The sequence below is a fragment of the Coturnix japonica genome, chromosome 10 (assembly GCF_001577835.2).
Source record: "Coturnix japonica isolate 7356 chromosome 10, Coturnix japonica 2.1, whole genome shotgun sequence".
Lineage (NCBI taxonomy): Eukaryota > Metazoa > Chordata > Aves > Galliformes > Phasianidae > Coturnix > Coturnix japonica.
This window is the reverse complement of record NC_029525.1, coordinates 5,490,547-5,517,568: the sequence shown is the minus strand read 5'-3', so window position 1 is coordinate 5,517,568 and position 27,022 is coordinate 5,490,547. Positions and strand designations below refer to the sequence as shown.

The 27,022-nt window shown below is 37.0% G+C and overlaps 1 protein-coding gene across 4 annotated transcripts in view; it reads right to left on the bottom strand.

Moving 5' to 3' along the window:
• Nucleotides 1-27,022, bottom strand: part of THSD4 (thrombospondin type 1 domain containing 4) — a 239,853-nt gene that overhangs the window by 82,283 nt on the left and 130,548 nt on the right. Inside the window, exon 1 of one of the 4 annotated variants that reach the window (XM_015872716.2) lies at nucleotides 19,837-20,048. The exons of the other annotated variants lie outside the window; for them this stretch is intronic. Within the exon in view, the coding sequence (XP_015728202.1) occupies nucleotides 19,837-19,908 (72 nt within the window). The 5' untranslated portion in view covers nucleotides 19,909-20,048. Of the gene's footprint in view, nucleotides 1-19,836; nucleotides 20,049-27,022 lie in introns of those variants that run through there. 4 annotated transcript variants of the gene reach the window in all.

Below are 27,022 nucleotides of genomic sequence, written 5' to 3'. Positions count from 1 at the left end.
CACCACCTCCTGCAGCTTAAATATCATTGCACACATATATACCGAATAAAAAAATTAAGCAAATTACCAAACCAAAGGGCAACATATAATTACACAGAGTTACCGTTCTGCATAGCATAGAATAGATGGCTACTGCTAACAAAAAAAGGCAGCTCTTGTCTGTAAGTCATCTCACAGTATCCCACATACTGCATATAAAATGTTGTCTGTTCCATACAGGGAAGCAGATGAACTATAGTTGAATAATCATTGCTAAGTCATATTAATTCCTATATTCTAATTGCCAAAACACTGCTTAAGTAGTTAAATAAGCTATAACCGGTGGGATAATTATAAAAACTTCTGTAATGTGACACAGACAGAAACCTTTGGCTTTATGTTTATATTGTCTTTAGACAACTTAAGAAACTCACTTGCACAAGAAACATTTCTGATGAGATGCTTCTGTGGAGTTTTTTGCTTACCTTACTCTATGTTTCCTAAAAAGCAGACATTCCCCATCAATAAAGAACAAGGCTCTTAAGAGATCTGAAGCTGATAAACCCCATTGCCTTTGAAAGTGTCTGACACTTGTTTATATCTTTATTTTTACTACTGCTTAAGCATTTATCCAGTTAAAAAGAAAAAGTGATGAAGAACAGATTATTTTTTGTTTTGCAAATCGTATGTCGGTCTTGACATCACATGAATCACAACTTCACTTATCAAAATATCTGAATACAAAGAGTATCACCTACTGTAATTTAATTTAACTCAATATTTGTTATCTCTCAACTCTGAATTCCATCAAGACAAGATAAGAGTCCTAAATTGCAAAGGTGTGAATTAACGGATAGTTTTCCAGGATGTGTTCTCTCCATCTGGAAAATGACTGCAAATCTTACTCATTTTGCTTGGCTCACCAAGCATCATGCAGTATTAAACTTTGTTTCCTGAACAGTTAATGACTGTTCTCAAAAGTATGTTTTGTGGGGTTTTTTTTTTGTTTGTTTGTTTTTTTGCTTTTTTGTTTTGTTTTGTTTTTTTAAAAACAAAAAGCTAAAATATTTGACTTTCTAATGACTGACCAGTGTACTTGGTTTGATATCTTCCTACTTTATGGATAAATATATTGAAGCATTTATGTTAGATTTTATTATTTTTCAACTCAGCTTTTAATTGCACAGTCATTCACAACTGGTATGTTATACCCAAAGGCCAAGATAACACAAAGAATACCTCTTCCAGGATTACTTCAAATTTTCATGTTATTTCACAATGACAGAGCACAGCAGTTCTTGTGCTAAGAACAGTTGTAAAATGGTATATTTTTTCTTCAGATTTTCTCCCAGATTGCAACCCACCACTTGATAAGAAGGTGTAAAAACATCACTATATGATGCTCCTTACCATCTATTCATTAAAAAATCTTTACATACAGATTACACTTCAGAGAAAGCAAGAAGTAAGATTAATTTTCAACAGAACAATTTCTATTATTCTGGACACAAAGCATGTTCAAACTCCTTATTTAGAAAGTCACATAGAGAATTTTAGAAAGCTAGTGATAGAGTTATGAAAGAGACTAAATATTGCATTCTTTACCCCAAAGCAAGATTAGCAGCACTTTGAAGTTCTGACACAAAGTTTTCAAAGTCTGTATAACAGGAAAAAAGAGTTTGGGTTGAAGTACACTGTTTAAATGGGACAACGAAATGTGTGGGTCTGAATAAACTATGCTGGTATAGATCCTGCCCTTCTATCCCCTCCCTACAGTCCTACGTGCCTCCAGACCTCCCTGGCAGACTTCCCTTCCTCCCCACTTTGGCCACAGGATACACCACAGGATTTATATCCAGAGGCAGGGTTTGAGGATGCCAGGGTTCAGCATGAGGTCTCATCAACTTTGCCTCATTCTGTTCCCACATTCTTTTATGCTCTCCGAAGCCATGCAGAATACCACATATTACAGCTACTGCGGTACCTAATCTAACCACCAAAGAGAGGAGGTAAGCAGTTCTTGCAAAAGCAAACACTCCTGTGCAATTCCTACCAACCGCCATCTTGGCCTGCAGTAACCTTTCAACAGGCCACATTTATAATGTGCCCAGTCTTTGTGAGCACAAAAACACAAAACTGATTTCACATGACAAACTCCAGGCCTCACATCCTGTTCAGTATTGAACTCAATGATTCTACCACACAAATGGCTGGGAAAATGCAGCTGCTATATTTCTGCTGTATAAGAAATTCATGCTTGCCTTCCCACAGCCCTGCCTTTTGCTTCTACACAGGCAGCATGGGAAAGCGGGTGTAAAAGACCAGTATTGTGATCCAATAACATTTAAAGCTTACTTCACAGCGCTACATAAAAACTACATGCTTACTTAAGTATGGGCTTGCATACATCCTGATGAGGAAAGCTATTTGAACTGCATTTTACTGGACAAAGTTTTAATACAAGTTATAAGCAGTATATTATTTTTAGATGGATGACTTGTATATGTATTGTATTGGGTAAATAATAAGAATTTTCCTGGACTGGGTTCAAAGCTTTTATATTTGTGGGATATGTGCACAAGCAAGTCTTTGTTTTAAACTTAAAGCAATGAAAACAAGTACACAGCTGTATTTCACAGACCATCTATTCTGTTACCACAACAAAAACACTTATCATGCCAATTCTTACACTAATTCATTAAGGAGTATCTCCTTAAACTTGGCAGTAAAGTACAAAGAATTAGAAAATAATTCTTAGCACCCCCAGCCCCAGACACTGGCAGGGTTAAGAAGCCAAGCTTTTTCAAAAGGAATGCTTGTAACTACAGCACTAACAGGGCTGAAATTATTGTTGAAAGAAATGTATTTCCTTTTTCCTTCAAACACTGACTATCCTCAGTGCAATTCAGCCCAGGGATATAGAAAATCCTGTTATAAGTCTAGTGATGCAAATCCTTTAGTCTTTACTTAGGCATAACTCCCACTGAAGTCAGTGAAAGTGAAATCAGTGGGAGTTTTGCCTGGGTAAGAACTGCTGGGTTTGGCTCAGAACATATATGACTCTGTAAGTTATGGAGAATGTGAGTGAAAGTCACTGCTGCATGTAAGTAGCTCATGTTTCCAACCATGAAAATCAAAACCACAGCAAACAATCAAGAACGCATGTGACAAAATGAATAGAGACAAGACAGCCTGTACAACTATGGCAGAATTAAGTGATCAAGATGACAATAATTCTGCATGCAGCTACAGTTTCAGTACAACTTTTCTTCACAATCATAAACAAAATATCTGGAACATAAAATGAAAGTTCCTTTAAAAAAGGCAGGCAGTAATTACTTGAATGTGCAGCTCTGCTTACAGCTTTGCATCTCACAAATGGGAAGTGTTGCTTAAAGGTGTTCACCTCATCTTCTCTGTCCTGTTGTAACCTGTGAAACACTGTTTTCTTCAGCACGTCTCACAGATTCACTACAAAGCCATGTTAAGTACCCAATGCACAGAAAGCTTTTGGTTGAGAGAAATGCTTCATAGAAAACAAAACACTGTTTTTTAATAGGTAAAGTATCACTGCTTTGACATGTCAGATCTGGGTCTTCAAGGTATCTTAGCATGCCTGCACTTGCCTGCATACTATGAACTATTCTCTCTCACAGACATGCAGTGCATCCTTTATGAAACCAGTAAAACTGTTGTTTTCTGAATTGGAAAACACTTCACATTCAGCGAGAAAACATATGTGGGGGCAGCAGTGGTTTAAGATGGAAAACTGGATCAAACTGAACTGAAGCAGAAGGAAAAATTTTACAATGTAACATCAATTTGTTTAGGCCACTTTCAGCCAACCTCAGTGTTTCACAGAACTCGATTTTAAGTAGCATGCTTCATTTTTAAATTGCTTACGCATGGCTTTGATCCCCTACTCCCTTTTTTCCCAGCTTCTTTTAAATTTGCAATGAAGCTCATAAATAGGTTTCCAACCCTCCTAAAAGTCAACTTTTGACAAAAGACATAATTGCACTTTTTTTTCTGCTAGGTTTGAGCACAAAACCTTGGTAAAGAAACATAAGACACCATTAGAAGAAAATACTTTAAATTCTGTCTTTTGATGTTTTAAAGTCCAGTTTTCTGTTCTGCCAGGACACACAAGAAAAGTTGAATTGACTACGTGAAATTATCCCAGAGGTGCAGACTTCTTCCCTGAATGGAGATTTAAGTATTCAGTCTTTACCAAAGCAAATTAATTTACAAAGAAATAGGAATACAAATTTCTTGCAACTAATTTTCTGCCTATCAGTATTTTCTATACTGCACCCATCCTGTGGGAAACTGACAGACAAAGCACTGGCACCACATTCTGAGCGTTTCTGATTTATAAGAACTGCAATGCTCTTCAAACATACAATCTCTTCAGAAATTAATTAACTTGCTAAATGTTTGAAAGTCCCTATTTCAAGCTCACATCTGAGGAATTTCTACACAAAGACCCTTAAAAGTTTTAAGAACTATTTTTTCCTACATTCCTTTTATTTATTTATTTTGTTCTTCCCCAACAAGAGGGAGGAACCCCCTCTATAAATGGATTTGTAGGAGCTCTTTCAGCTGTGCTTCCCCTCAAAGCTTCTCCTCTGCTCCAGTGCCCAGGTGGAAGGAAACCAATAGGTCCGAAATTGTTGGTTGTCTTCAGCGAAACAGAAACTTGTAGGAGATGAGAAAGATCTGCTGGCAGGAGCAGGGGGGCACACAAGCCTGCATTCCAAATATCAAAAGTTACATGAATGGATGACTTGCCTGAACGAAAATCTGTCCCATGATCAGTCAGTGAGCACTCTCCTCCTCCAAAGACCTAGGGCACAGGGTTGCCACCTGGTCTCCTTCATTTCTCTCAATAGTCCAACTGCAACTCCTTTACGAATCACAGGAAGGATTAAACTTCAGCTTCCCCATCCAAATAAAATTCTTGTATCAAAATCTAAATAAATTATGCTTAAGGGAGGGGGGGAAGGTGCTAATTTTTGTAAAAGGATGCAAAATTGTATTTACAGAAAAGTTTACATCTCTAATGCATGCATAGATTTTCATCTTCCTCACACAAACACCAGTTTTCAGTAAAAATAAATCCTTCTGATTTGTACCCTTAACATTTTCAATAGGAACAGAAAGGATTCCTTCCCTCAAGCTTCTGAAAGAAGCTTACAAACACATTGACTTTTCATCTGGTACAGAACCACAAGTGATAGATAAAAGGCTATGATGCCACTGCTATACTTGCCTAAAAAGCTCAGTGTAAGCAGACAAGATCAGAGAATTTGTGAAGTCAGACCGTCTTGTAAATGGGCACCACACATTTATCATACACAAAAGTGGTGAGGGTACATTTTCTCTGGGAGATTAAGATGGCAAGAAGGTATCATCTTGAGCCGCTTTACACAGTGGATTTAAGCATCTGCAGTGGATTTAAACATTTCCTTTTCTGTTTGGTGACAGAACTGAGCTATGCTGCAAGCAGGTATTCCCACCAGTGACATTTCTACCTGCTTTAAAAGCAGTAGAGAAACTCTGCAACTCTACATTTTGTTGACACAGATCAGTATGTATTGAAAGGGACAAAGCTTACAGCAACTGGAAACAAGTCAGTGAACAAGTATTACTACTTCATCCTGCATAAGTGGAAATACTCACACTTAAGATAAAAAAAAAGATGCTATTCTACCAGGTTGCCGTGATTGATCTCCAAAAGACAGTTTTATGGCCTTATAAGTGTTCTTCAGTGAAAGGGAAACTTGGAAGTAATAAAGCATTTTCTTACAACTGAAGTCTGACTTCATTTGCTGCCAACTGAACAGTAAATGGGCTGCAAGTATGTGGAGTCAGATGGTTTCAGCTCCACCACTACAGAGAAGGCAGCTCTGTAGCCTGGCACAATTGCTATCTGGAGAGCTGCCATGATTGTGCATTGAGTTAAGCTCCAGACAGACTGCAAGGGCTAAACTTTAAACCATTTGTATTTTTAACGTACACAAATAAATTTATGGCTGCATAAAAAATGTCATGCTTCAGGGATTAACCTCTAATAACCTCTCCTGCTATGTTAACAAAGACGTTTAAAATCTGCCTCTCCAAGTTACACAGGACTCAGATTAATGAAGGCAATTCAAAAAGAAATTTTAAGGCCTCATTATATCTAACAAGGGATTAGTGACACCAGCAATTTTTAAGACCACTTGTGGACACTTTGATGCTGCCCTTTGGCTTGGGACTCCATTTTATGTCCAGATTCCCAGATGAAGGTAAGTTTGGCAAGACTAAGAGAAAGTTACAGAGGTGAGTGGCAAGCATGACTTGAAAACTGAAATAGTTTTCAGGATGCCACCACACACCGCTATCAGTGTAGGTTTTCCAGTATGTAGCAAATGAAATAATTCAATGCTTTTCCTACTAAGTAGATGAGAAAAAAGTACGGCCAACCAGGCAAAGCAATCTTAGGACTGTAGTTACATTTGTGAAGCAACATTTACAAATGAATAATATACAATTACTAGAAAAAAACAAGTAGTCTTGAATCAATGTTTCACTCCTTCTGAAACTTACCAGCTCTGAGAAAGAATACTGAAATCTTACATTGCCTTCTTTGTCTTTACTATTCATAAAGAATAACAACATGCAGTTTCTTATTAAAATTATTTCAGTATTAGAAAGCTATTGGAATTGAGTTGGTATAGTGTTGGTAGCAAGTCTGATTAATAAACTTGTGGAATATGGCAGAAAGTCTTCCAAATTTAATAGAGAGACACTTATGTACTTCAGCACATGGAGCTTTCTTTGTTCAGCAATTATTGGATGGTCTTCGTGATAGCTGACTCCTCCTCAAACAACAAAAATCTCTGCCACGGGTGGAATGTGCAATGTACAAGTCACAATGAAATTAGTCTTCTGCAGGGAAACCTGACAGCAGGAAAGGTCAGAAGTTCAGCTTGTTTCATGTGAATCTTAAAGATACTTTTGGGGTTTCAAGTCTCATTCATTTTTTCCTTATTGGAATACTACAAGATCTTCAATTCTGAATGTATAGTAGTAAAATGAAATAATCCTACTAGCACTGTCCATCAGAAAAAGCCAACAGTGTAGGCTTCAGTCTTACCTCCATTAGAGAATCCATACAGAAATGAACTGTTCTGAATCTCATCATTTCAGAACAGCTTAATTTGAAGCGCCTATCTAACTGAATTGAGTATCCAAATGAGAAAGACCCCTTAAAAATCAGGGTCAACATTTAATATCAACCAGAGCATGTAATCACAACTTAACACACTGACATGGGAGGAAAGCTTTCAATCCAATTCTGATGACATTGCAAATAAAAAAAAATATCAGTGGCTTCTCTTTTTCCCTTACTTGCTATTTTAGCACCATTTCCAAAATTGTTCCCATTTTTAAATGGGAAACTCAAATGCCCTTGGACAGCTTTTCATGACACTGGATATTTTCTTAGAATTTGTCAGCTACTCAGACTATGCAAGTTTCATAGTTTTATTTCCAAACATCAGGCATACTTCTATATTTAACTACTTATCTCTGTACTTTCAAGGATAGAAGGCAGGATAAGCAACTGTGATGGAACTTGACAACTATAGAAGAGATCATAAAAGAAGGCGAGCTGCAACAGAAAGTTGTTTACCCACAAGGATAATTCTAATCCTGCATTCCAGTATGACTAGTGATACTTCTACTTTTTGTCTAGACAAAACAGTAAAAACACCCTAAAGTAATAAGTGACAGAGTAAGAAAAAAAGTTACATTTTCAGAGCTATGAGAACATGCAGTTTAATTTGACTGCTGACCATGAATTGTAAGGTTTCCACAGTTCATATTTTACACAAAAAAAAACCCACAACAAACTGTTAAGAGCAGTTACCATTCTACAAGATAGAGGTAAAAGAGGAAAATAAAACAGAAAAAAAAAACCAACCACACAACAAAAGCAAAACCAAACAAAAACTAAACAAATTAAGAAAAAACCTACTGAACATCTAAAGCAATCAGTTCATGTGTCCGAAGATTCAGCAGTTCTTGATGTGACTATCACAAATAGTCTGTAGTTAAGGCTCTATGCAACCTATAGACACACAAATACTTATCAAGTCTGCAATCCATTAAAAGACTGTATACATTGGAGAGGTAAAATCACATTACATTTTCTATCTAGATGATGATACAATCAGGAGAGCACACTCCTCCTTACTGGCATCATGGACACAATACATGCCAACAGCACATTAAGGATACTTCAACAATAAGAACTCAAAACCAGCTGGAAAACAGCTTTTTCTCTGATTCATTACTTTTTTGTTTTTTTCATGGTATGTTCTGATGAAGAGCAAAGATACCATAAAGATACTAAATGTTAGCATTTATATATATCAAAATACACTGGTAATCATGTGGATAGAACTTTAAATAGAAAAATAGCTGATACTTATTATCTATAACTACTGTATCACAGATAAAGTTGCATTAATTCTTCATGGCATAAATGTCTTTAAACTCAGAAAGCCACTATTTATACACAAAATTAAAAACAAACAAAATGGAAAAATAAACTAGTGTATCTATAAGCAAACATTCCCACAGGTAACCTACGGTTACTCCAACCAATGGGTTTGATGGTTATTCAAACAAACACGCTCCAGTGAAATTTCTTACATAAGTTAGTTGAGAAACGTATCTAGAGCTGACTAAATACCACTGCACTCATTTACACTGTCAGGATGCTAAAATAATAAACAAGTAGATGAAAGTAGAAATGTACCAATAACCTCAATTGAAACACTGCCAGTTTTACCAAATATGACAAATGTAATAGGTATTATCAATATTAATATACTTTTAAAAGTGCTTCCATTATTATTAACCAGAAGACATTTTACTCCAACCACATACAAAACTTCTGTCAATATTATCATAACCTTTAACATCCATAGAACATCACTGATTGATGCTACTGGGATCAACAAAATGCTTACATTTACTTGAAGTAACTGTTTTGAAATAAGTGTATCAGACATTGGTGTTTTTTGCACTGAAGAGAACATCTGTGCAATCAGCCTGCTTGACTATAAGAGCTCATCTTAACAAAATCTTCACCTCAGCACTGCTATTTGATTGCAAAAAAAGTGCTACTTCCTGATCTCTGCACTCAGAAGAACTCTTGATCTAAACTGTACTCATTAAGTTACATATGTCTGAAGATGTCATTTACAAAAGCAGCATCTCAAGAAACTGCGTAAGAAATACACACGCAGAGGTAATCCCTCACTATCATCTTCACCAGTTACTCTGCCCTGATTACCTAACTGTGAGAGGTTAAGAACACTGGCACAGTCTCCTTTAAACATACACATCTGTTGTTCTTAAAACTAATTAAAAAAGAAAAAAAAAAAAAAAAAAAAAAAGAAGAAAGAAAGGAAAAAAAAAGGAATAATACTGAATAATACGGGATTTTTTGATGTGATACCATGGGACGATAGCATATAAACACATCTTTTTTACTTTTCTTAAACATCCAACTGGCAAATACTGCATATGCAAGTCCTTTGAAGCCATACACAAAGACTTCACCACATACAGTACGGACACAAGACTTGAAAATTTACACTAACCACCAATGATAGCACATTCAGCAATTCTATTATATAACAACATTTAACATCTGGAAAAAGAGGAACAATAAAGCTGAAATGGCACTTTTCCCACATGCAGTATTACTAATCAAATACTCATGCAGCTTCCATCCTAACTCGGAGACTGGTTTCATGACTGAAACAGGAGTTTGATTCTCCAGCCAGTTGGCAGAAGGACATTACCCAGGCAGAGCCATATGTGATTAACTGGCCCAAGGCTCATTCCTGGACTCTCCTTGAATTACACAGTCACTAGCCAGGCTCCACCTTCTGACAATGTTTTACAATTAGATGTAAAATGAAAAATCTGTATTACCAAAACATTATTATGAGTAGTGTTTTGAATAAGAAAGCGTCACCACTGCCCCTTTATGTTGCAGGATACCTCATTTATTTCCAGATCCTCTCAACCAATGCATTTAAAACCTGGCTGCTGTAGGTATTTGCACACTGGGTATAGGAAGACTTGCATCTGATCAAGGCAAGTAGGATCTTTTCTAAAACCTGAGTTACCTAGAATGAAATCCCTTTTATGACAGTTTTAAATCAGGGAAAATTTGTCTTTCAGCATCTTCAATTGTGCCAAGTTTTCACTCGGACATTCACAGCACTGATCCTCCCCTTTATCTTCCTAGCAATGCATCTCTAATGAATTCTTCAATGGGTTCTACAAGGCTGAGTGGTTTTCAGTTCATGTCCTTATTTTCTTAAACATCCATGCCCAAATCCTCTTAATTCAAACGCTGTTCTAAGCAACAACCATTGTCCACATCTTACTTTCTGAATGTTTGCCAAATTGTGATAAGGTACAAAATTTCCTTCAAACTTGAAGCAGAAATATTAGAAATATTCCTAGCAGTATTAGCTTGTTATCCAAGAACTTATTCTTTAAAGGAAAATCTGAAAGCTGTACTAACTTTAACTTGCTTGATACATACAATCAGTTTCTTCTTGAGAGGAAAAAAAATCAATTCTGAAACTTGAGCAAGAACAGTGCAATAGTGCTGTGAGCACCAAAATTCACACTAGGAGTTCTGAGGTATTTTGCCTTCACTAAAACACTGCTTCATCAGCTCTCTACTGCTTATTTGGCAGCACAAAACATCTGCAGATTTAACTTTTGATCTCATCTGCTCTCAATCAATCCTTAAAATGTATGGTTGTATAGATGGCTGGAGTTACACTAACTGCTATTATTTCCATGGACTAATGGACTTCTCTGCATCACAAAACTCACTTTTGACCAAAAAAAATAAAATAAAATAAAATATTACACTTTTCCACGTAACTCCTATTTTTTCATTATCTTCTCTTGTAAATGTGTTTTCTGATTCCTTAATTAAACTGCCTTGTGCAAACTAGCTTTATTTGAACACTAACGAAACACAGCTTTGCTTAGTTATCAACCATTTCTACATGGTTAGAATCTGATTCCTACCACTACCAATAAAGAACCTTATTATTAGCTGTCACTCAGTATTTCTGGCTCTCATTTGAGAACTTGGAGTGGTGGTTAACTGGAAACAACAACAACAACAACAACAAAAAAGACTGGACTCAACATTCTCCTGCAAACTTGGTCTTACCAGAGAGAATCCCCAGTAGCAACTCTATGGCAACTGGACACATTAATTAGCTTCGTGTTTCCAGTACCAGACCAGTCTGACAGCATCATGTGTGAATCATTCTTTGATCTACTTTGATCAACTACTGATTTCTTTGGTAATGCATATTTCTTCAAAGTGCCATCATATCGTCAATAACCACACATCTTGATGGGCACAATGTTACATTTATTTGGAGTACTCTCTGCCAGGCAGCTGAAAGGATAGTATTTATTAGTTAAACTTGGAATACTGAATAATATCTCAAGCACCAGAAAATTTCAAAAGGATGAGGTGCAGCCACATGGTGAGTGCTGTTACAGTCACCTCCTTTGCCATAATCAGGGTACGCATGCTCTATCCGTAACTGTGTGGGGCTATAATGCCCCTTTCATCTCTCTAGAAAACAAGAAAATCCTTGCCTGAAGTGCTCAGTACCCAACCATACATGCAAATTATTAACGTTGCCTTCAGTTCAATAAGCTGGTTCAAAACTTGTATTTCTAGCATTTCAGCAAGGAATTTTCCATTTAATGAGGAAGCAAGAAATGTCATTTATATCATTATTCTGTGTCCTTGTGCTTTTCTAAAGGATATTGGCTTATAGCTAACATCAAAACAGTTGGTGCCCCTGGCTAGAATACTTCACTATCACCTGCTCATTTGAGCACTAAATAAATCTCTGCTTTCAAGTACTTACAAGCAGGAGTCCAGCACGTGTTTCAAAAGCTCTCTTTATGTACAGATGTTGCTATTCCCTCCATACACTGAATGCTTATGAAACATTTTTGCTGCCTCTGTAGCAAATAATAGCAACTCATTTCAAAAATTACACTGAAATCATTACATTATAACAGTATAAGCAATGCAAGGTATCATAACTGCTAACCTGTAGAACACCTCATGTCACAGCTCCAACATCTAACTGTATTTCCTCCTTTTTTGTTGTTGTTTGTTGTTGCTTTTTTTGTTTTTTTTGTTTTTGTTTTGTTTTGTTTTTCCCAGAGGCAGAGAGAACACACAAAGCATAATGAGAAAAATACAGCCTAAATTACAAAAGGGAAATGAGATCTTTCCTTAGAGGGGGTAAATTCTTCTGGTAAATCTATTAACTGTTTGGGATTAAAACACAGCATTTCCACATGTTTTTACCATTGCTTCTATAATTTCAGCTTCTAAGGAGCAAGGAAGCAATCTTGTCTTAAAATACCAAACTTTCTACTGCTATATCATCCTTTACTTGTAGTGAATTACAAATTAGTCAAAACCTTTTCAGAAACATTATAAATATCATTTACATTTTCTGTGGAAGAAGTGAATTTTAACTGACACGTTTTAAGAACAAAAGGACATTATCTCTAAGTTGAAAAATGTTAAAGCTTTCATCTTCCTCACACCAAACCAACATCTTGGGAAGAAACTGCATGAAAAAAGAAAGCAAACATTATGCTGTAGTCAAAAAGCAGTTAAGGGTTGAAGGACTAATTTATTGACTCCAAATTCACCTCGCTTCTCTGTATCTGCCAAATAAGTGGGAGTGGAAATTTGTCAAAAAAGTTCTGTCTCCTGATAAAACCTTTCTCACAACCCACACACAGGGAAAATAATACTTGTAAACCACGAAGAAACAGACTGACAGCTTCAGGCAATCACACAGGCAAACCTTTAATTTAATAATCTCTCACACTGCACTTCCATGTATCTAATTTAAAAGAGTTCTTTAAACAGAAGCAATGTAGCTGCTGTCAGTGATATAATTGCTGTGTTGGTGGTGCCTTTGGGTCCTTAAACACACCAGTGGATGATGATTGATCCCTGCTGCTGTGCTTTTGGCACCAATGAATAGTAAGTGATATGCAAGGAACAATCAAGTAAGCTACAGATCCAGCTGGGATAGGGATATATGTCAGATATGCCAGCCCCCTTCAGTCCAGTGCATTTCAATTAAAAAGTGAAAATCAGCTTTAGGTTTCTGATCATTGCATAATTGCCTCCAATCCTCGACTACAGGCTCCAAGCACTGCTCAGTGAGCAGGCTCAGCAAGCACCGCTAGTAATCCACCTACAGCAGTATACTTGCAGGGAAACTTGTAGCAAAATTAACACAGGAGCATTTGTTCAGTTACTTAGCACAGCCTCTTTTGTGTGCCAGGTATTGCTTCCAGAAGGGGCCTGTCCACAAGAGGCTGGGTAAATCTATGAATATACTAGTCTCCTTAAAATCTGCACATCATCCACATGCAAAACATAACACATTGTGTACACAAATTGAAAGATAATCTTAGGAGGCTGGGGGGGAAAAAAAGCGCTTTAAGAAGTGATATTACTTAAAGGGAACCACTAGGAGTTTACAAGACCTTCCACTCTTTTAATTAAAATTTTTATTAGTCTTGGAACACATTCTTGTACCCTATTATACATCAGAGCATTTAAAATATTCAGATCCTCATAACATTACCATGAAGAAACAGGAAAACCAAGGAAGATCTTTTTTTTTAATAAGAAAGAACAATTCAAACAGTGACTGTTACGATCTAAAATTAGAGAGATTTACTTCACCAGAATTTTTTAATGCCTTTTGATGTATACTAACATAAACTATCTACTTTCAAAATCCATTGGAGGCCAGAAAACAGTCCACAAACCTTGTGTAAGAAACAAATTAGCTCATCCATCACACATAACCATTTATTTGGTAATGACTTAACGGATTTAGCTCAGCTATGGTAAGACTGAGCACGATGCTGTAATTACTGTGGGAATTACTGTAACCCTCTATCAGTCTTTTAGATGTTTACAACATGGAACAAGAAACCCAGTATAGCCTGAACCAGAGCCCAAAGACAAAAAGTTTTGGATCTAGGCCCACGATCTGAGTTATTAAGGCGGCCTCTGTACAGACGTTTACCAGCACATACAACTGTTACTATTTCAGTCCTGTCTTTCCCACAGGAGTAGGTGAGGATATGCAGTATAGGAAAAACTAAAAACCCAGCAGGATTCTTGGAAAGAAAACCTACCTAATCTCAAAGAATGAAAGGGTATACTTAGAGACATTGCTGCTACAATGTAAGTAACTTTTAAGTAAGCATCCCAATACAGCAAGCTTACATCCAAGTTTTTAAAGCAAAATAGGGTTGTCTTGTAACTACTGCAGTTAAGATTGAAATATAAAGCTAGGGTGACTGAAGCACATATGCCAGAGGTCAATTAAACTTGTTTTGTAGTACTCAGAGCAACAGCAATACTCAGAGCGCATTCCTACAATTTGGCCATGTCTGTGGATATTTACTTGACAGGATTATTTTTCACCTACAAAACATCTCACTTTCAGATGCTTAACTGGTGATGTCAGCAATTACTGCCATATGTAAATTACCATCTGTTTTTTCTAACTCAGAATAGTGTAATTTTAAAGTAGATTCAAATAACCATCCAAATGGTTCAATCCCTCCTCAGTTACCAGCTCACAAAAGCTCTCAAACATTCCCAGCCTTTGAAACAGAAGTGTTGAGGGTGAAATTTTATGAGAAAATATAGTCAAAGTGACATATCAATTTCTCTGGAGAATCAGTGGAAGCCTTATTAATCTTGGCTTGCAGATTGGAATATTCAGGTACCAAGATGAGAAATGGTTTTTGTCAGCACAGGAGTGGGAGAAATTATGTTTGCTTTCTTATGTTCTGGCCCCATGAAAGTCAGAGATGGAAAAGCTCATTTTATTGGGTCATATAATGTGTTCTGTGCCTATACCTGGTAAGGCTGTATTGGTGACTGCAGCCTAGTGATGCACAGATTAACTAGTTCATTTCCAGGCCATATGGAGCTTCTTTGAGGCACTGCTGAGATGCAAAAGCATTGCAGAGTTAGAAAGATTGATCTGACAAGCATATCTATGACACAAAAAGAAAGAAAACTGAGATGAGCTGTACTCCTGGCCACCTCAGAAACAGATCAGTCAGTTAGGAAAGAATTCTAGACAAAACTCCACATACCCTGAAGATGTATTTTCAATACTCTCTTTTTCTTCCACTGTCCAGTACAGCACAGAATTTTATGCATGTATATATGCACGGGAATACGGAGTTTTAAAAGAAAAATGACAATTTCAAGCCAACAGTGAGGATCACACAGTTTTAGGGCAGCAGAAAAGACAATAATTAAGAAAGAAGTGGTTCAGGTTTAATCAGAATTCTCCTTAGTCTCTCCTTAAACCAAAACAATCGACTTATTTTTAGGCAACAATTAAATCAATTCACTTTTAAAGACAGTGTACAAAAACCCCACTCTTTCTGACACAACTCATCAGCATATCCTCTTTTGGCCAAAAAGGAAACTTTGTCTACTTGATATAGTTTGGACTGCAGTTTGGACTCATGCCTGAACTGAATCTTCTGAAGTTTGTCATTCATCTCATCACCAACTTTTCAGTTCAGAATGTGTTGGACCTATCCGTGTCCTGAAGTTTCTTAAAATGGGCTGCATTTCTGCAATGGGACTGTGCTACATGAACTTGTTCAGAACTGATGGCTCTTTAAAAATGTTGACAAGTTCACTTTGCTCCTCTGGTTATGGACAAATTACATACTGCAGAGAAGACAGCCACATCAAAGCAGAAACGAATGTGAGCTCATGAAAACAGGGTTCTCTGCATTTCTGTGTACTTATTCCTAGTTGTGCAGCTTGGGACATAGTGTAAAACAGCACTGTTTCAAGTATCGGCCCCTAAGCTGCTAATCAAAACCAGCAGATTTTAAGGCATATGAAAATTCAGACTCAATTTACTCAGACTCCCTTATGCATTTTACCAGGTGGAACTTGATGTTTTCACTCTATGCCCAAATTCCAAAGGGAAGTATTTCATATCTGTGATTAAATAAAATACTGAATTTATAAGAAAAAAAATAAAATGAAAATAACCTGTAGGGACTTTGTCTCGTATCTTCTATCCACCAAAGTAATTGTTTTATGAAGAAAGAATCCAGTGTTCACATGTCCTTAAACTCATACTATTCATGTAGTCAAATACAAATTTTGCTTCTATCAACAACTTTATTTACATCAGCTGCAGCAAAAACAACCAGTGAACTGAACAAATGCTATTCAAGAACTGAAAATCATTAGATTTAAATTTTACCTGTTGATTCACTAGTCACTAAAACCTGTTGAAAGCTCTCTGTTCATACACTGTGTTCTTAAGATCAGATTATGATTATTTGCTGCATTAAAATAAAATTAACATTGACTTAAGTGTCAGGCTATCGTCCTCTTTCATCATTTTTGTAATCCCCATGTTTTGTCAGCTAGGCTGAATTTTCTAAATGCTACTAGCAATGAATACAGTGACAACTCTGTACAATCTGACTTCGGACAAGGGTAATTCAGTAGGTTTTTACAGCTTCACTGACACCCATTGAAATAACAGTAATAATTCAAGGCTAATATGTACAAGCTTAAGGAAACCACTACAGTGGGAGGAGTGCTCAGCTGAAATATCTGAAATCTCAAGAAAGTGGAAATTCTCTTCTGAAAATACAAATAGTTGAAATGTATGTTTTGCAAAGAATACTGAAAAGGCTGTTTGCATGGAAATGAGTGAGGAATGATGACTTAAAGCTAGTGTGATGTGCCTGCGTATTCACATGCAAGCTAAAAAAATCCAGAATATACTGTGTAAGCTATCCCTCAGCAAAACTCTCCAGATGCTACAAGATTTATAAAGCTCAGTGCATTTAGTTAAACAATGATCTCCATGCTAAAGATAATTCAAAACCACCAAACAAGAAGTGGAAACCCTCATTAAAGTATCATCTTGCCATTAGGAGTTTGGGCCTTATGCATTCTGCAACATATCATGCTTACAATGCTTTGTCTTTATAATTCCTTATCACGTAGGTTTCAAATCTGATGCCCACTAATTATTAGCTCTTTCTTGGTAAGAACAGATGTACCAAAAGATAGTCTGTTGATGAGTATTAACTACTCCTGAACATCCCAGAGAGACGGAAATGGAACTCTGATCCTTTAGGAAAGCTGACCACAGAAGGAGGTGCCAACTAAAGCTTCCAGCTAAGGATGAAGAAAGTCACGCTCATTTCCTAAGAAGCACAGAATAATTTTGCTCTTGGCCAGTGCAAACATGGGTAAGTTGTAAAGCTATACAAACTTATTTCCCTCCTAAACGGAAAAGTGATGCAATGCAATTCCACTGACTTCACACTAACCCATCCCTTAACTCAAAATCAAAAGAAAAAAGAATTATACATATATTAGACACACTACTAGTTGTTTCTTAAGAATCATTATGGTTAACATTTAATTGTCATTTTTGTAATTGTCATTTTTGTAACAAAGTTCTGCAGCATTATAATATGGGGAGAACAAGAGAAAAGCAAAGCAAGAAAAGCAACTTCTCATCAGCCTTATAATCCATCACAAGTTAACAATTTTATGAGAAATACAAACATAAAAATCTATAAATAAAAATACTCAGAAAAGAAAATAGAACACTTCAAAGAAGCATAAGACTGCAATATATATTCCTTTTAAAAATGGCTTCTTGCTTACTTTCCCTGTCTTCAAATCATTGTCTCTCCAAGATGGGAGAAATCCTAATTGAATAATTTCCTAGAGAAATAATATTTATGTAGCCAAGATTCTGTAGCTGAAGGAGAGAAATGCACGAGATTATAGGGTGGTCTCTTACAAAACAGGACAAAGAATTACTGTATTAAAAGCAGACAGTATGTTTTCATTGCATAATTGTCAAAATTATCCACATTAACATAACACAATAAAATTTATCACCACTTTTAGTAAATTCTAAGAAGGAGTACTATGCCATTTTTCATATTGTGTCTACTGTATTAGCTCAAATTCTAACAAGAACAGTACAGTTCAAGCTACTTGGCATATGGAACGGTGCTAAAATGTTCCACATTGCACTTTTACTGTAGAAATTCATTTCCAGGTAAGAAAAAGCATTGCTTTTATTTTACTTGCTAATGAGGATAATTGGCAGGCAACACTGCTGCTCCTCTAGACTTTATATGGATCTCTGAAGACCACAAGTACAAGTAGTGATGACAAATATTTTCCATATGAGCAACCACAAAATTTAAGGTCCCTCAGCCTGGACGAGGTGACCAGGACCATCTCGTCACTTTCAATGCTCAGTATCAACAAGAAGTTAATGACTCAGTGACAACTAGAAGGCAATGCCCAACTTCAAGTCACTCTGATCATCAGCCCATATAAAGTTCCTCAGATTCTGTTGAAAACATTTCCCTGTTTTCTTTTAATTAGATCAAAGACGGTGCAAGATTTCTTTAAAAGATGTTTTCTTGAATCACAACCATTGCAACTGCACATTTTAAAAAACCCTGAAGGTAAAACACAGTTTATGTCTAGGCATATGAGCTAGACAGGGTGTCAAGCACACAGTGCTGGACAAGATGGTTTTTCCAGTTCAACTCCACTTTCTTTTAACAGGAAAAGTAATTGCTCTGATCTTTATTAGGCTTCTGTAAATGTAAGACAGCACTAAAAAGATATAAAACTCTAAAGCAGAATCACTGTTTTCAGACTTATTTGGCACTTTGCTTCTCTGTTATGTTGTTGGTATACTTAAAGAAGATACATTATGGAAGTAGAGCTATCAAATTATTCCTTCACAATTCATAAATACACATAATTCTTTGGTTGAAAGAGGGAGAACAAATATAAAATGTACCAGAAGTATTTTCTGCCACTGACATCACAAGATAGAGTATTTCTTATACAACAGTTGTACATTTGATAAATTACTTCCTAAATGACAAACAGCTCACTGAAATTCTCTGTTTTGGTATGAAAGAAGAACTTGAGAAAAAGAAAGTCTGCTCTGATCAGAACAGAAATCTGGAAAACTGCTCTTTTAAATCAAGTAGCAACCTTTTAGAGTGTAGGAAACACGGCTCAATTTCATTAGTTAAGATTTCTCTTACTAAGAATGGGTAATGTAATGTCTGTCTTTAATGGTATGGCATTCTTTAAAACAAAAACAGAGTTCTTCATGCCCTGCTAAAACAACAATACACACACTGAGCATTACATACATTTGTACAGAAGAGTGTTATTAAATAATGGAATCTGCATTTTTTACATACTGACATCCCCATGATACATCCTAAGCAATTTTCGCATTCATTTTTTCTGGGGGGGGTGAGGGGTGGGGGGTGGAGGGGATTGGAGGGGGAGAAGAGGAGGATGTGAATTTAACACAACCATCTACTGCTACAAAGAGCATCCTATTTCTCTGTTAGTAAAGAAAAATTCACATAGTTCAGTCATCTCACACAAAGCATGTATCAAGTGCAACAAAGCTAATTTCCAAGATAGTCTCCCTCAGTACCTACAGGCTTTAAAACAAACAAACAAACCTACCATCACAAGTGACCAAAAGCTATGCCTTTTTACACATCAAGCAAACAATGCAATTCTAAAATGTCTACAAACATAAAATAATTCACACCTCATTTCAAAAAACAGGAACAACACTGACAAGACAACAATTTTTTACATACTTTGCTTACCTCTCCCCCAGGTCTTGCTAACACTGCTGTTTGAAAGTAGAGCAACGTTAGTATCAGGTAGCTGACAAACATTATTACCCAAAGTTAGAGCTACCCTGGAGGAGAAAACCCTCTGCCAAGTACTAACAGCTAGCAGATGCACTTGTGTCTCGGTAACACAGCCTTTAGTTCTTCTAGGTTCGACTCCTTTCCCTCTCCCCCTTTCTCTTGCACTCACTGTACGACCAGGAGCTGTGCTCTCAGCCACTGCTCTGAAGACAACTGGTAAGTTGATCTCTTCATGTAATGACTTCTCCCTGCTGGGGGAGGGGGCTCAGCCAGCAATGAGCTGGGGGGCTGCAGTTAGCATAAAGCAAAGAAGGGGAGGGACAGAAATGGTCACTGCCAAGTTATGCATCTGCTCTGATTCATGGAATAAGCTAAAAGGTAACCTTTAATGCATGAGGAGGTTTGGCAATGCGTTATTGACTTAGGCAGGCATGATTGGAGAAACAGGCTAAAGCAGCTTGCAAAAGATGCCTGTTGATGGTTAGACAGCATGTGCTACTTAAAGGTACAGCACCTTCTTTTATTGAAGAAGTTGGTAATAAATAAACCATCAGTTAAAACCTAATTAGAAAGTGGCCTCTAGTTCTACAGTCAGCCCTACAGCACCCCAGTCCCACAACCCAACTGGCCCAGCCCTGCCACGGGCTCACTCAGAATCCTTGGCCCTTGAAGCTGGCCTATGGGAAACCCTAGTGTCCAACTGCTCTGAGGAATGTCAGCTTCCTGAAATGAGCCCCCATCCTACAGAATAATTTTGGAGTAGAATGCTGAGGCAACCTTTCTTTTTCATGTCACAGCTGAATAAAAGAAATTTTGATTTATATCAGTCCCTAATTGAATGACAAACTGCTTTGACTACATAAACAGAATCGCAAGCCTTTGAAAACAGAGTATTTGATATTACAAGATGAGTGAGTCCTATTTTTAAGTAAAGAATAAAACAGTATTTAAAGCATGATACAAAGAATTCTCAAATCTCTCAAGCAGACCAGTGAGTGTTTGTCTCGGAAATGAGTAAAATTGCAAACAGAACTATAAAAGTTGGAGGGATTCCCTTCAGCTAAGTATGTCTGATCGTAATCTTGATGCAACAGACATTTTGTTCTGTTAAACTAAGCAATGTAAAAATACATAAGAGTAAAGAAATCTTGAACCCTAACATTCGAAGTAAAGACAGCCAACAACAGGAGACAGCAACTGTTTTAACAGCGTAAGTGGGACCCTCCAGTCTCGTAGTCCCTTTCCTATTTTACTTTTTAATTTCTTCCAACTTCACTGTTGCCAATTTTTTTTTTATCCTGGGAATGTGAGACATTATGGTTTTCTTAAAGTTCCAGCTCCTCAAGTCAAGACGTCACATTAGATTCTCACCTTTCATGTAAATACCATATTTCTTTTCCTTATGGCTGCAGGGAAAATCTCAAAAATATGACCTATGAATAACCTGGTCTCATATGTCAGAGAATAAGCCACATAAACTCAGAATACAGATACTCTAAATGACTCAAGATTTTAGGAGGTGACAAGTGAAAATTTTGGTGAAATTGAGAACCACAATGTTTCTAAATATTAGGCTTATTTTGTAAATGCAAGCTCTGTATTGACCAGACATCACTACCGCTGCCTTTCCTCTCAGTTCTTTCCTTCTATAAACTACTCCTCCTGTCTATTAACATTACCTTTTCTCCTGCTTAAGTGGACTCACAATGTTGTGCCTCTCTACAACATCTACAGAAAGACCCATACTTTTCAGCCTTTGATATCAGCAGACCATCTCTCACAAGTCAGTCTCTTTTCCCTGCCATTCCTCAGCCTGGCAGCACTGTGGCTCTTGCAGCATTACTGCCAGTACCTGGTTACACTGTGTTCAGTGAGGACACACAAGGAAAGAAGCAACGCTGTAGGCCAAACAGGGCCTCAATGGCAGAAAAGTGTGTATGTAATCCCCTTAAGCTGACTGCTTTCAAGGGAATAGTACAAATTTAAGAGGATCTAGAAAGGCAGAATGAAAAAGATTGGGCATGGAACCTGCAAATGGCTCTGATGAAGATCTGGAGGCCTACAGGAAGTTAGACACAGAGTTGTAAGAATAGCAACCAGCAAGTTTGAAAACTCGATAAACTCAATGGTACTTTCTCACGAAAAGCATCCAGAACTCTCTACTGCTCCAGTGATCTCATAAATGCAATGTTTCTGATCAAAAATGAAGTAAATTCGAAATGAAGGATGCATTTTTTTTCCCAATTCCAAAGAAAGGTTTGACGGTTTGCAGACTATACCATTGTGCTGACAGCTAAAGGCAGAGCTGCCATTACAGATGGTATGTAGACTGGTTCACTACGGATAACTCTCTGGACTGAAAACGTCAAGCTAAATAAACTTAAGGAAATTTTCCATCAACACTCCTAGTAGGAAATCTCCCACTCGTTCCATATTTTGGGGGAAATATATAGATGTACCAGAAAAGGAAAAACAATCATGAACAAATCATCAACTAACCCAGAAATGAAAACTTTCATCATGAAAGTTCCAACTACAGTACTTTAAACTAGGTTCACTGCTTGAAAAAATGAAACAAACAAACAGAACTAACAAAACCCACACCTATCACGGCTTTTGCATATTTATTTCCATAAAAGAAAGTTTTGCCTTTTTCCTCAGTTCATCACAAACCAAACTGAGTGAGCATACGGTATTGGCACAAAACTGCTATTCCCTTCTTGCCTCTTTTTCTTTTTAATGACAACCAGAAATTCAAATTTCACAAATAAAAGGTAGCTGTGATTTTAGTCTTGTTGATTCCAGAAAGCAGCACATCCTCTGCAAACAATAAAAACTTTGAGAAAGTCTAAATAAATATTACTGGAATTATTTTCTGAGGCACAGAAAAACGTACAACATTCCCTTTTAACAATTCATATACCTAATTCTTTCCACATTATTTTAATTCCCTGGAATCCAGAGGCTGCTGCTCTGTTCTCCATATAAAGACAAAAGATCTGTCCATACCTGCTACTACACTTCCAAGATTTAACCAACTGAACTGGAATAGTGTGTGTTCACAACCACAGCCTTTCTTTGCAGCAAAAAGTAATTTGAGACTTAACACTGAGCTGGACTTGTACTGCTGCAACCAAGATAAGAATTTCCCAATAAATCTCAAGCATCACTACACTAAAAACTGCAAAACTAGCAGTGGTACAAAAGTCAGATTATGACTGAAGAGCCATTTCAGACACAAAATTCTGCAGTAGTAGATAGAGGAAGCAAAATACTTTGCAATAATAGAAGTGAAGAAGTAAAACATCTAGCTACTTTCGACACAAAAGTATCCTTCCTTTTACTTAAAATTATAGCAGCAAAATTACCACTGCAATTATTTTACCCATATTATTTAAATCAAAAATCCCATACCTGTTTCCTATTTTTATAGGTATTAGAACATATTTTTATATATATTTATTTCCCCTTCTGAACATAACAATCGCCATTCTTCTACTTGTTTTTTTGTCTGAAGTTACTACAAGTTCTGGCTTTTTTCTGTTTCTTGTCCTTCTGTTTCTTTGTATCAGGAAGCAGATCTGATAGATCACATTACAAAGTACGCCATTAAAAAGTTACCTCTTGCATTCTCTAGAAATACCACAACATAGTTAAGTTTCAAATAGTCGTTTGTATATAATTAGGACATCTCGGGTTAAGTTTCATCACCAGAGGTTTGTCAGTTACTCCATCAATGCCAGAATGTTACTCTTTACTATCATCATCATCTCTTCTGACCACCATGTTACTGGTAGTTCATTGTGCTTTAAAGTTACATTCAAACCCTAAAAAAGAAACCTGAGCATTTCCTTCCTTTTCCCTACCCCTAAGTTCTTAAAGCTGAGACTTCTGGTTATGAAGCCAGGCTTTACTGAAAAGGTCCACCTTCAAAGAGCTGAGCATTAACCTCAGCTCGATTTATCACCTTCCACCTTTCCTACAGCACTAAATCTAATATCCCTTTCTTTTCTGGCACCAGTGTGTTAGAGGGAGAGAAAGGGCCTTGGTTCTCACCTGCCCAGGGTTAGGCTAGAACACTTATTTTTCATGGCCATCTTCCAATTTTCTGTATTTTGATGATAAAATTCTAGCTTATGTTCCAGGTTCTCAAAGCATCTTTCTGCCTCCCTAGACAGTAGTTGCATAGTGCAAGTAGAATAAGAAGACATTTATGAGGCATTCCTTCCTCTGCTCAGCACTGCTTTCTAACAAATGGACACAATGCTTTGAATTTCTAATTCAAATGAATACCATTTATTTTGTAACAAAAGTTTTTCATATAATAAGGAAAAAGTTGAGGCATCTGGATCATGTAAATACACTTAACTTTTCATTTACCAAAAAAAAAACAAAACAAAACAAAAACCCACAACAGAAGCCCTGGTGAAAAAGCACCAAAAAACAGTATGACTTAGTAGGCCATGACCTATGCTTTAAACGCTAGTACGAAATCTGAATTTTAAAAGGGAATCTTTTGTCACATCCAAAACTACAACACATTAAAATTAAAATACATTAAAAATGACACATTTTCCAAATTGTTTCTGTTGGGAAATGACAGTTGTGTCAGACAGCTAATCAGAATACAGTGGGAAAGATCTGTCTCAAAGAAGAAACTAATAATTCAGGACTGTGCATATAATCAGTTTTGCTTGGAAATGTTCTTAAAGATGATTCAGAGGAGGAAAGATTTATGGAGCATGTTTTCATGCATACACTTTACCTGTTCTGTTATCTTCTACAGCAGTAGAAATCTCAGAGGAATAATGATATTGTCTAAGACTGGAAAAAACAGCTCTGGAAAAAAATCCGGAAAGGACTAAGGCCTCCCAAAGAGTGAATCAACTGTAGCACTTCCTAGTTTGCAAGAAATTAGCACCACTTCCTGCCAAGTAAAGATGAAAAGAAAGCTCTGGAAAAGGTACACCAAATTTCCGATGCATACTACTTAACTAAAGTAGTAATGACATATCAATAGATCAACCTACAAAAACTCTGTTAAGGAGCACCAGCAGCTGGTCCCTAATGGTGGGGGAGCCAGGTGTCAATCATAACAAGGCCAGACAAGCAGGAGCCTCCATCCGGCCAACACAGCACCATGGTGGGGTGAGAACAGAGCTGACCCAGGAATGGCAGTCAGGGTCAGACATACCCAGATTACCAAACAAGCTGGTGGTAACAAGTCAAGCTCTAAGGTCAAGCCAAGAAGTCTGACCACAGATCAGGACACAGATTGACAGGGTTCACAGACAGGCAGAAGCATGGCTGTGGCTAAGCTGGTGACAGACTTGCTTCCAAGGTCCTCCAAGCAGGGACTGAAACAGTGCTACCTGATCCCACAATCAGAGGTATGGGAAGAGGTCCACAAAGTGAGAGGCTGGTGAACAATAAGAGTCCTGAGAGTCTATGTCTATAGCAAAATTCACTTCTGTTACCATGCACGTGCAGGAGAGCAAGAAGAGTAAAAAAAATCAGCTGAACAAAATGAAAAACGTATAATATTGTATAAGGCAGGAGGTTAACAGTCTTGAATTACAGGTAGCCTTGGGAAAGGAGATAGCAATCCATAAATTACATGCACTATTTATGGGACAAGACTATATAAGAACTGCCCTTTTTAAGAAAGGAAATAAACACCCATCCAAGAGTTGTGCAGCTGGAGCACCACAACTAAGGTGAATTCTCTACCACAGTCAGTTCTGTTCCTTGATGTCACAGAGGTACTGAGCCAGACTTCTTTCAGAGCCAAAAGGAGGGGGAAAACAATCTGAACACTTGCATTCACTATCAGACTGCATTTTCAGCAGTTTATGGGAATACAAGGTTTCTTCTCTCTGCTTCAGACAGAAGAAATGAAAATAGCTGTAGTGTTGCCAAAGGAAATGAATATACTTGGCTAAAGACTTCAGATTTAATTGCAATACTGACCAAAACCCACTGGATTAAGCACTCATCCTGAAACAAAATACATGAAGAAAAAGTAGGAATGGATCTAAAGTAATTTTGTTACATAATATGAAGGGAGCAGGGAGAACAATTGTCACAGTAATACGACTTGTGCTTTGGGCAGCAACCACATCCCATCTTTTCCCATCTAGTTAAAACCTTCTGAGTCAAAGATACAAAGATACTTCTTCCCAAAACCTCTTCTTGTTCTGTTCAATTCCATCTTCGATTCACTATCTCTTACAATAAGGCTAACTAATGTTAGTATACTGTAACATACATCCCAATTCTAATTATATTACATTGCAAACAACAAGAATTTACACGAATACAAGCTAACGGCTCATTTGTCATCACTCAGGATCCATTCCAGGTCATGAAAGCAGCGCACTGACACTGCTCGTGTAAATTAGGCACAGATTTGAAGCATAGCTGCAGCGTAAGAACAAACCTTGTCCTTCTCCATAGATCTACACCAAATGATGAAGTATGTATCTCCTTTTAATGGAAAAGAAAATGTGTGCCTATAGAATTTCAATGAAAACAAAAATGTGAGAAAATATGATTGCTTACATAACAGATTTCTAGATAGTTTATCTCATAAATGCGCTTGTTTTTAAAGCAGTCACATTAAGCATGTTGCCTACTAGAACCAAACAAACTACCAGTGTATATGAAGTCTTCTAGCTCTTCCAAACTCTGGAGAGTGGTCCAACATGCTTAGAATTTTCAGAGCACACAGATAAAAACAAATACCTGGACTCTACTCCGTTTTTGAAATATATGTCATTCATAAAGGGAAAATAGCTAATTCTCTCACATGTTTGATGCTCGCAACAGGAAAAAATGGAAATACAAATGATATAAATTTAATTGCATTACAGGTTGAACTTAATCTGGTTTATATGAGTCCAGAAAACAATTCAGCTCAAACTAGATAATAAGGTTCCCAAAATCATTATGCATTCTTGTCACTCTTAAATATTTCACTGATTGAAAGATCAGCAACTCACAAAAATTATGCAATTAGCTGATAAGCTGCTGAGTAATCAGAGCATGGCCAGTATATTGTAACTTTCTGAAAATAGGCAACCGAAAAAAGTTCAGCGCTGTCAAATTTTCTCGTGGGAGAAATAGCCTGGCTAAATTC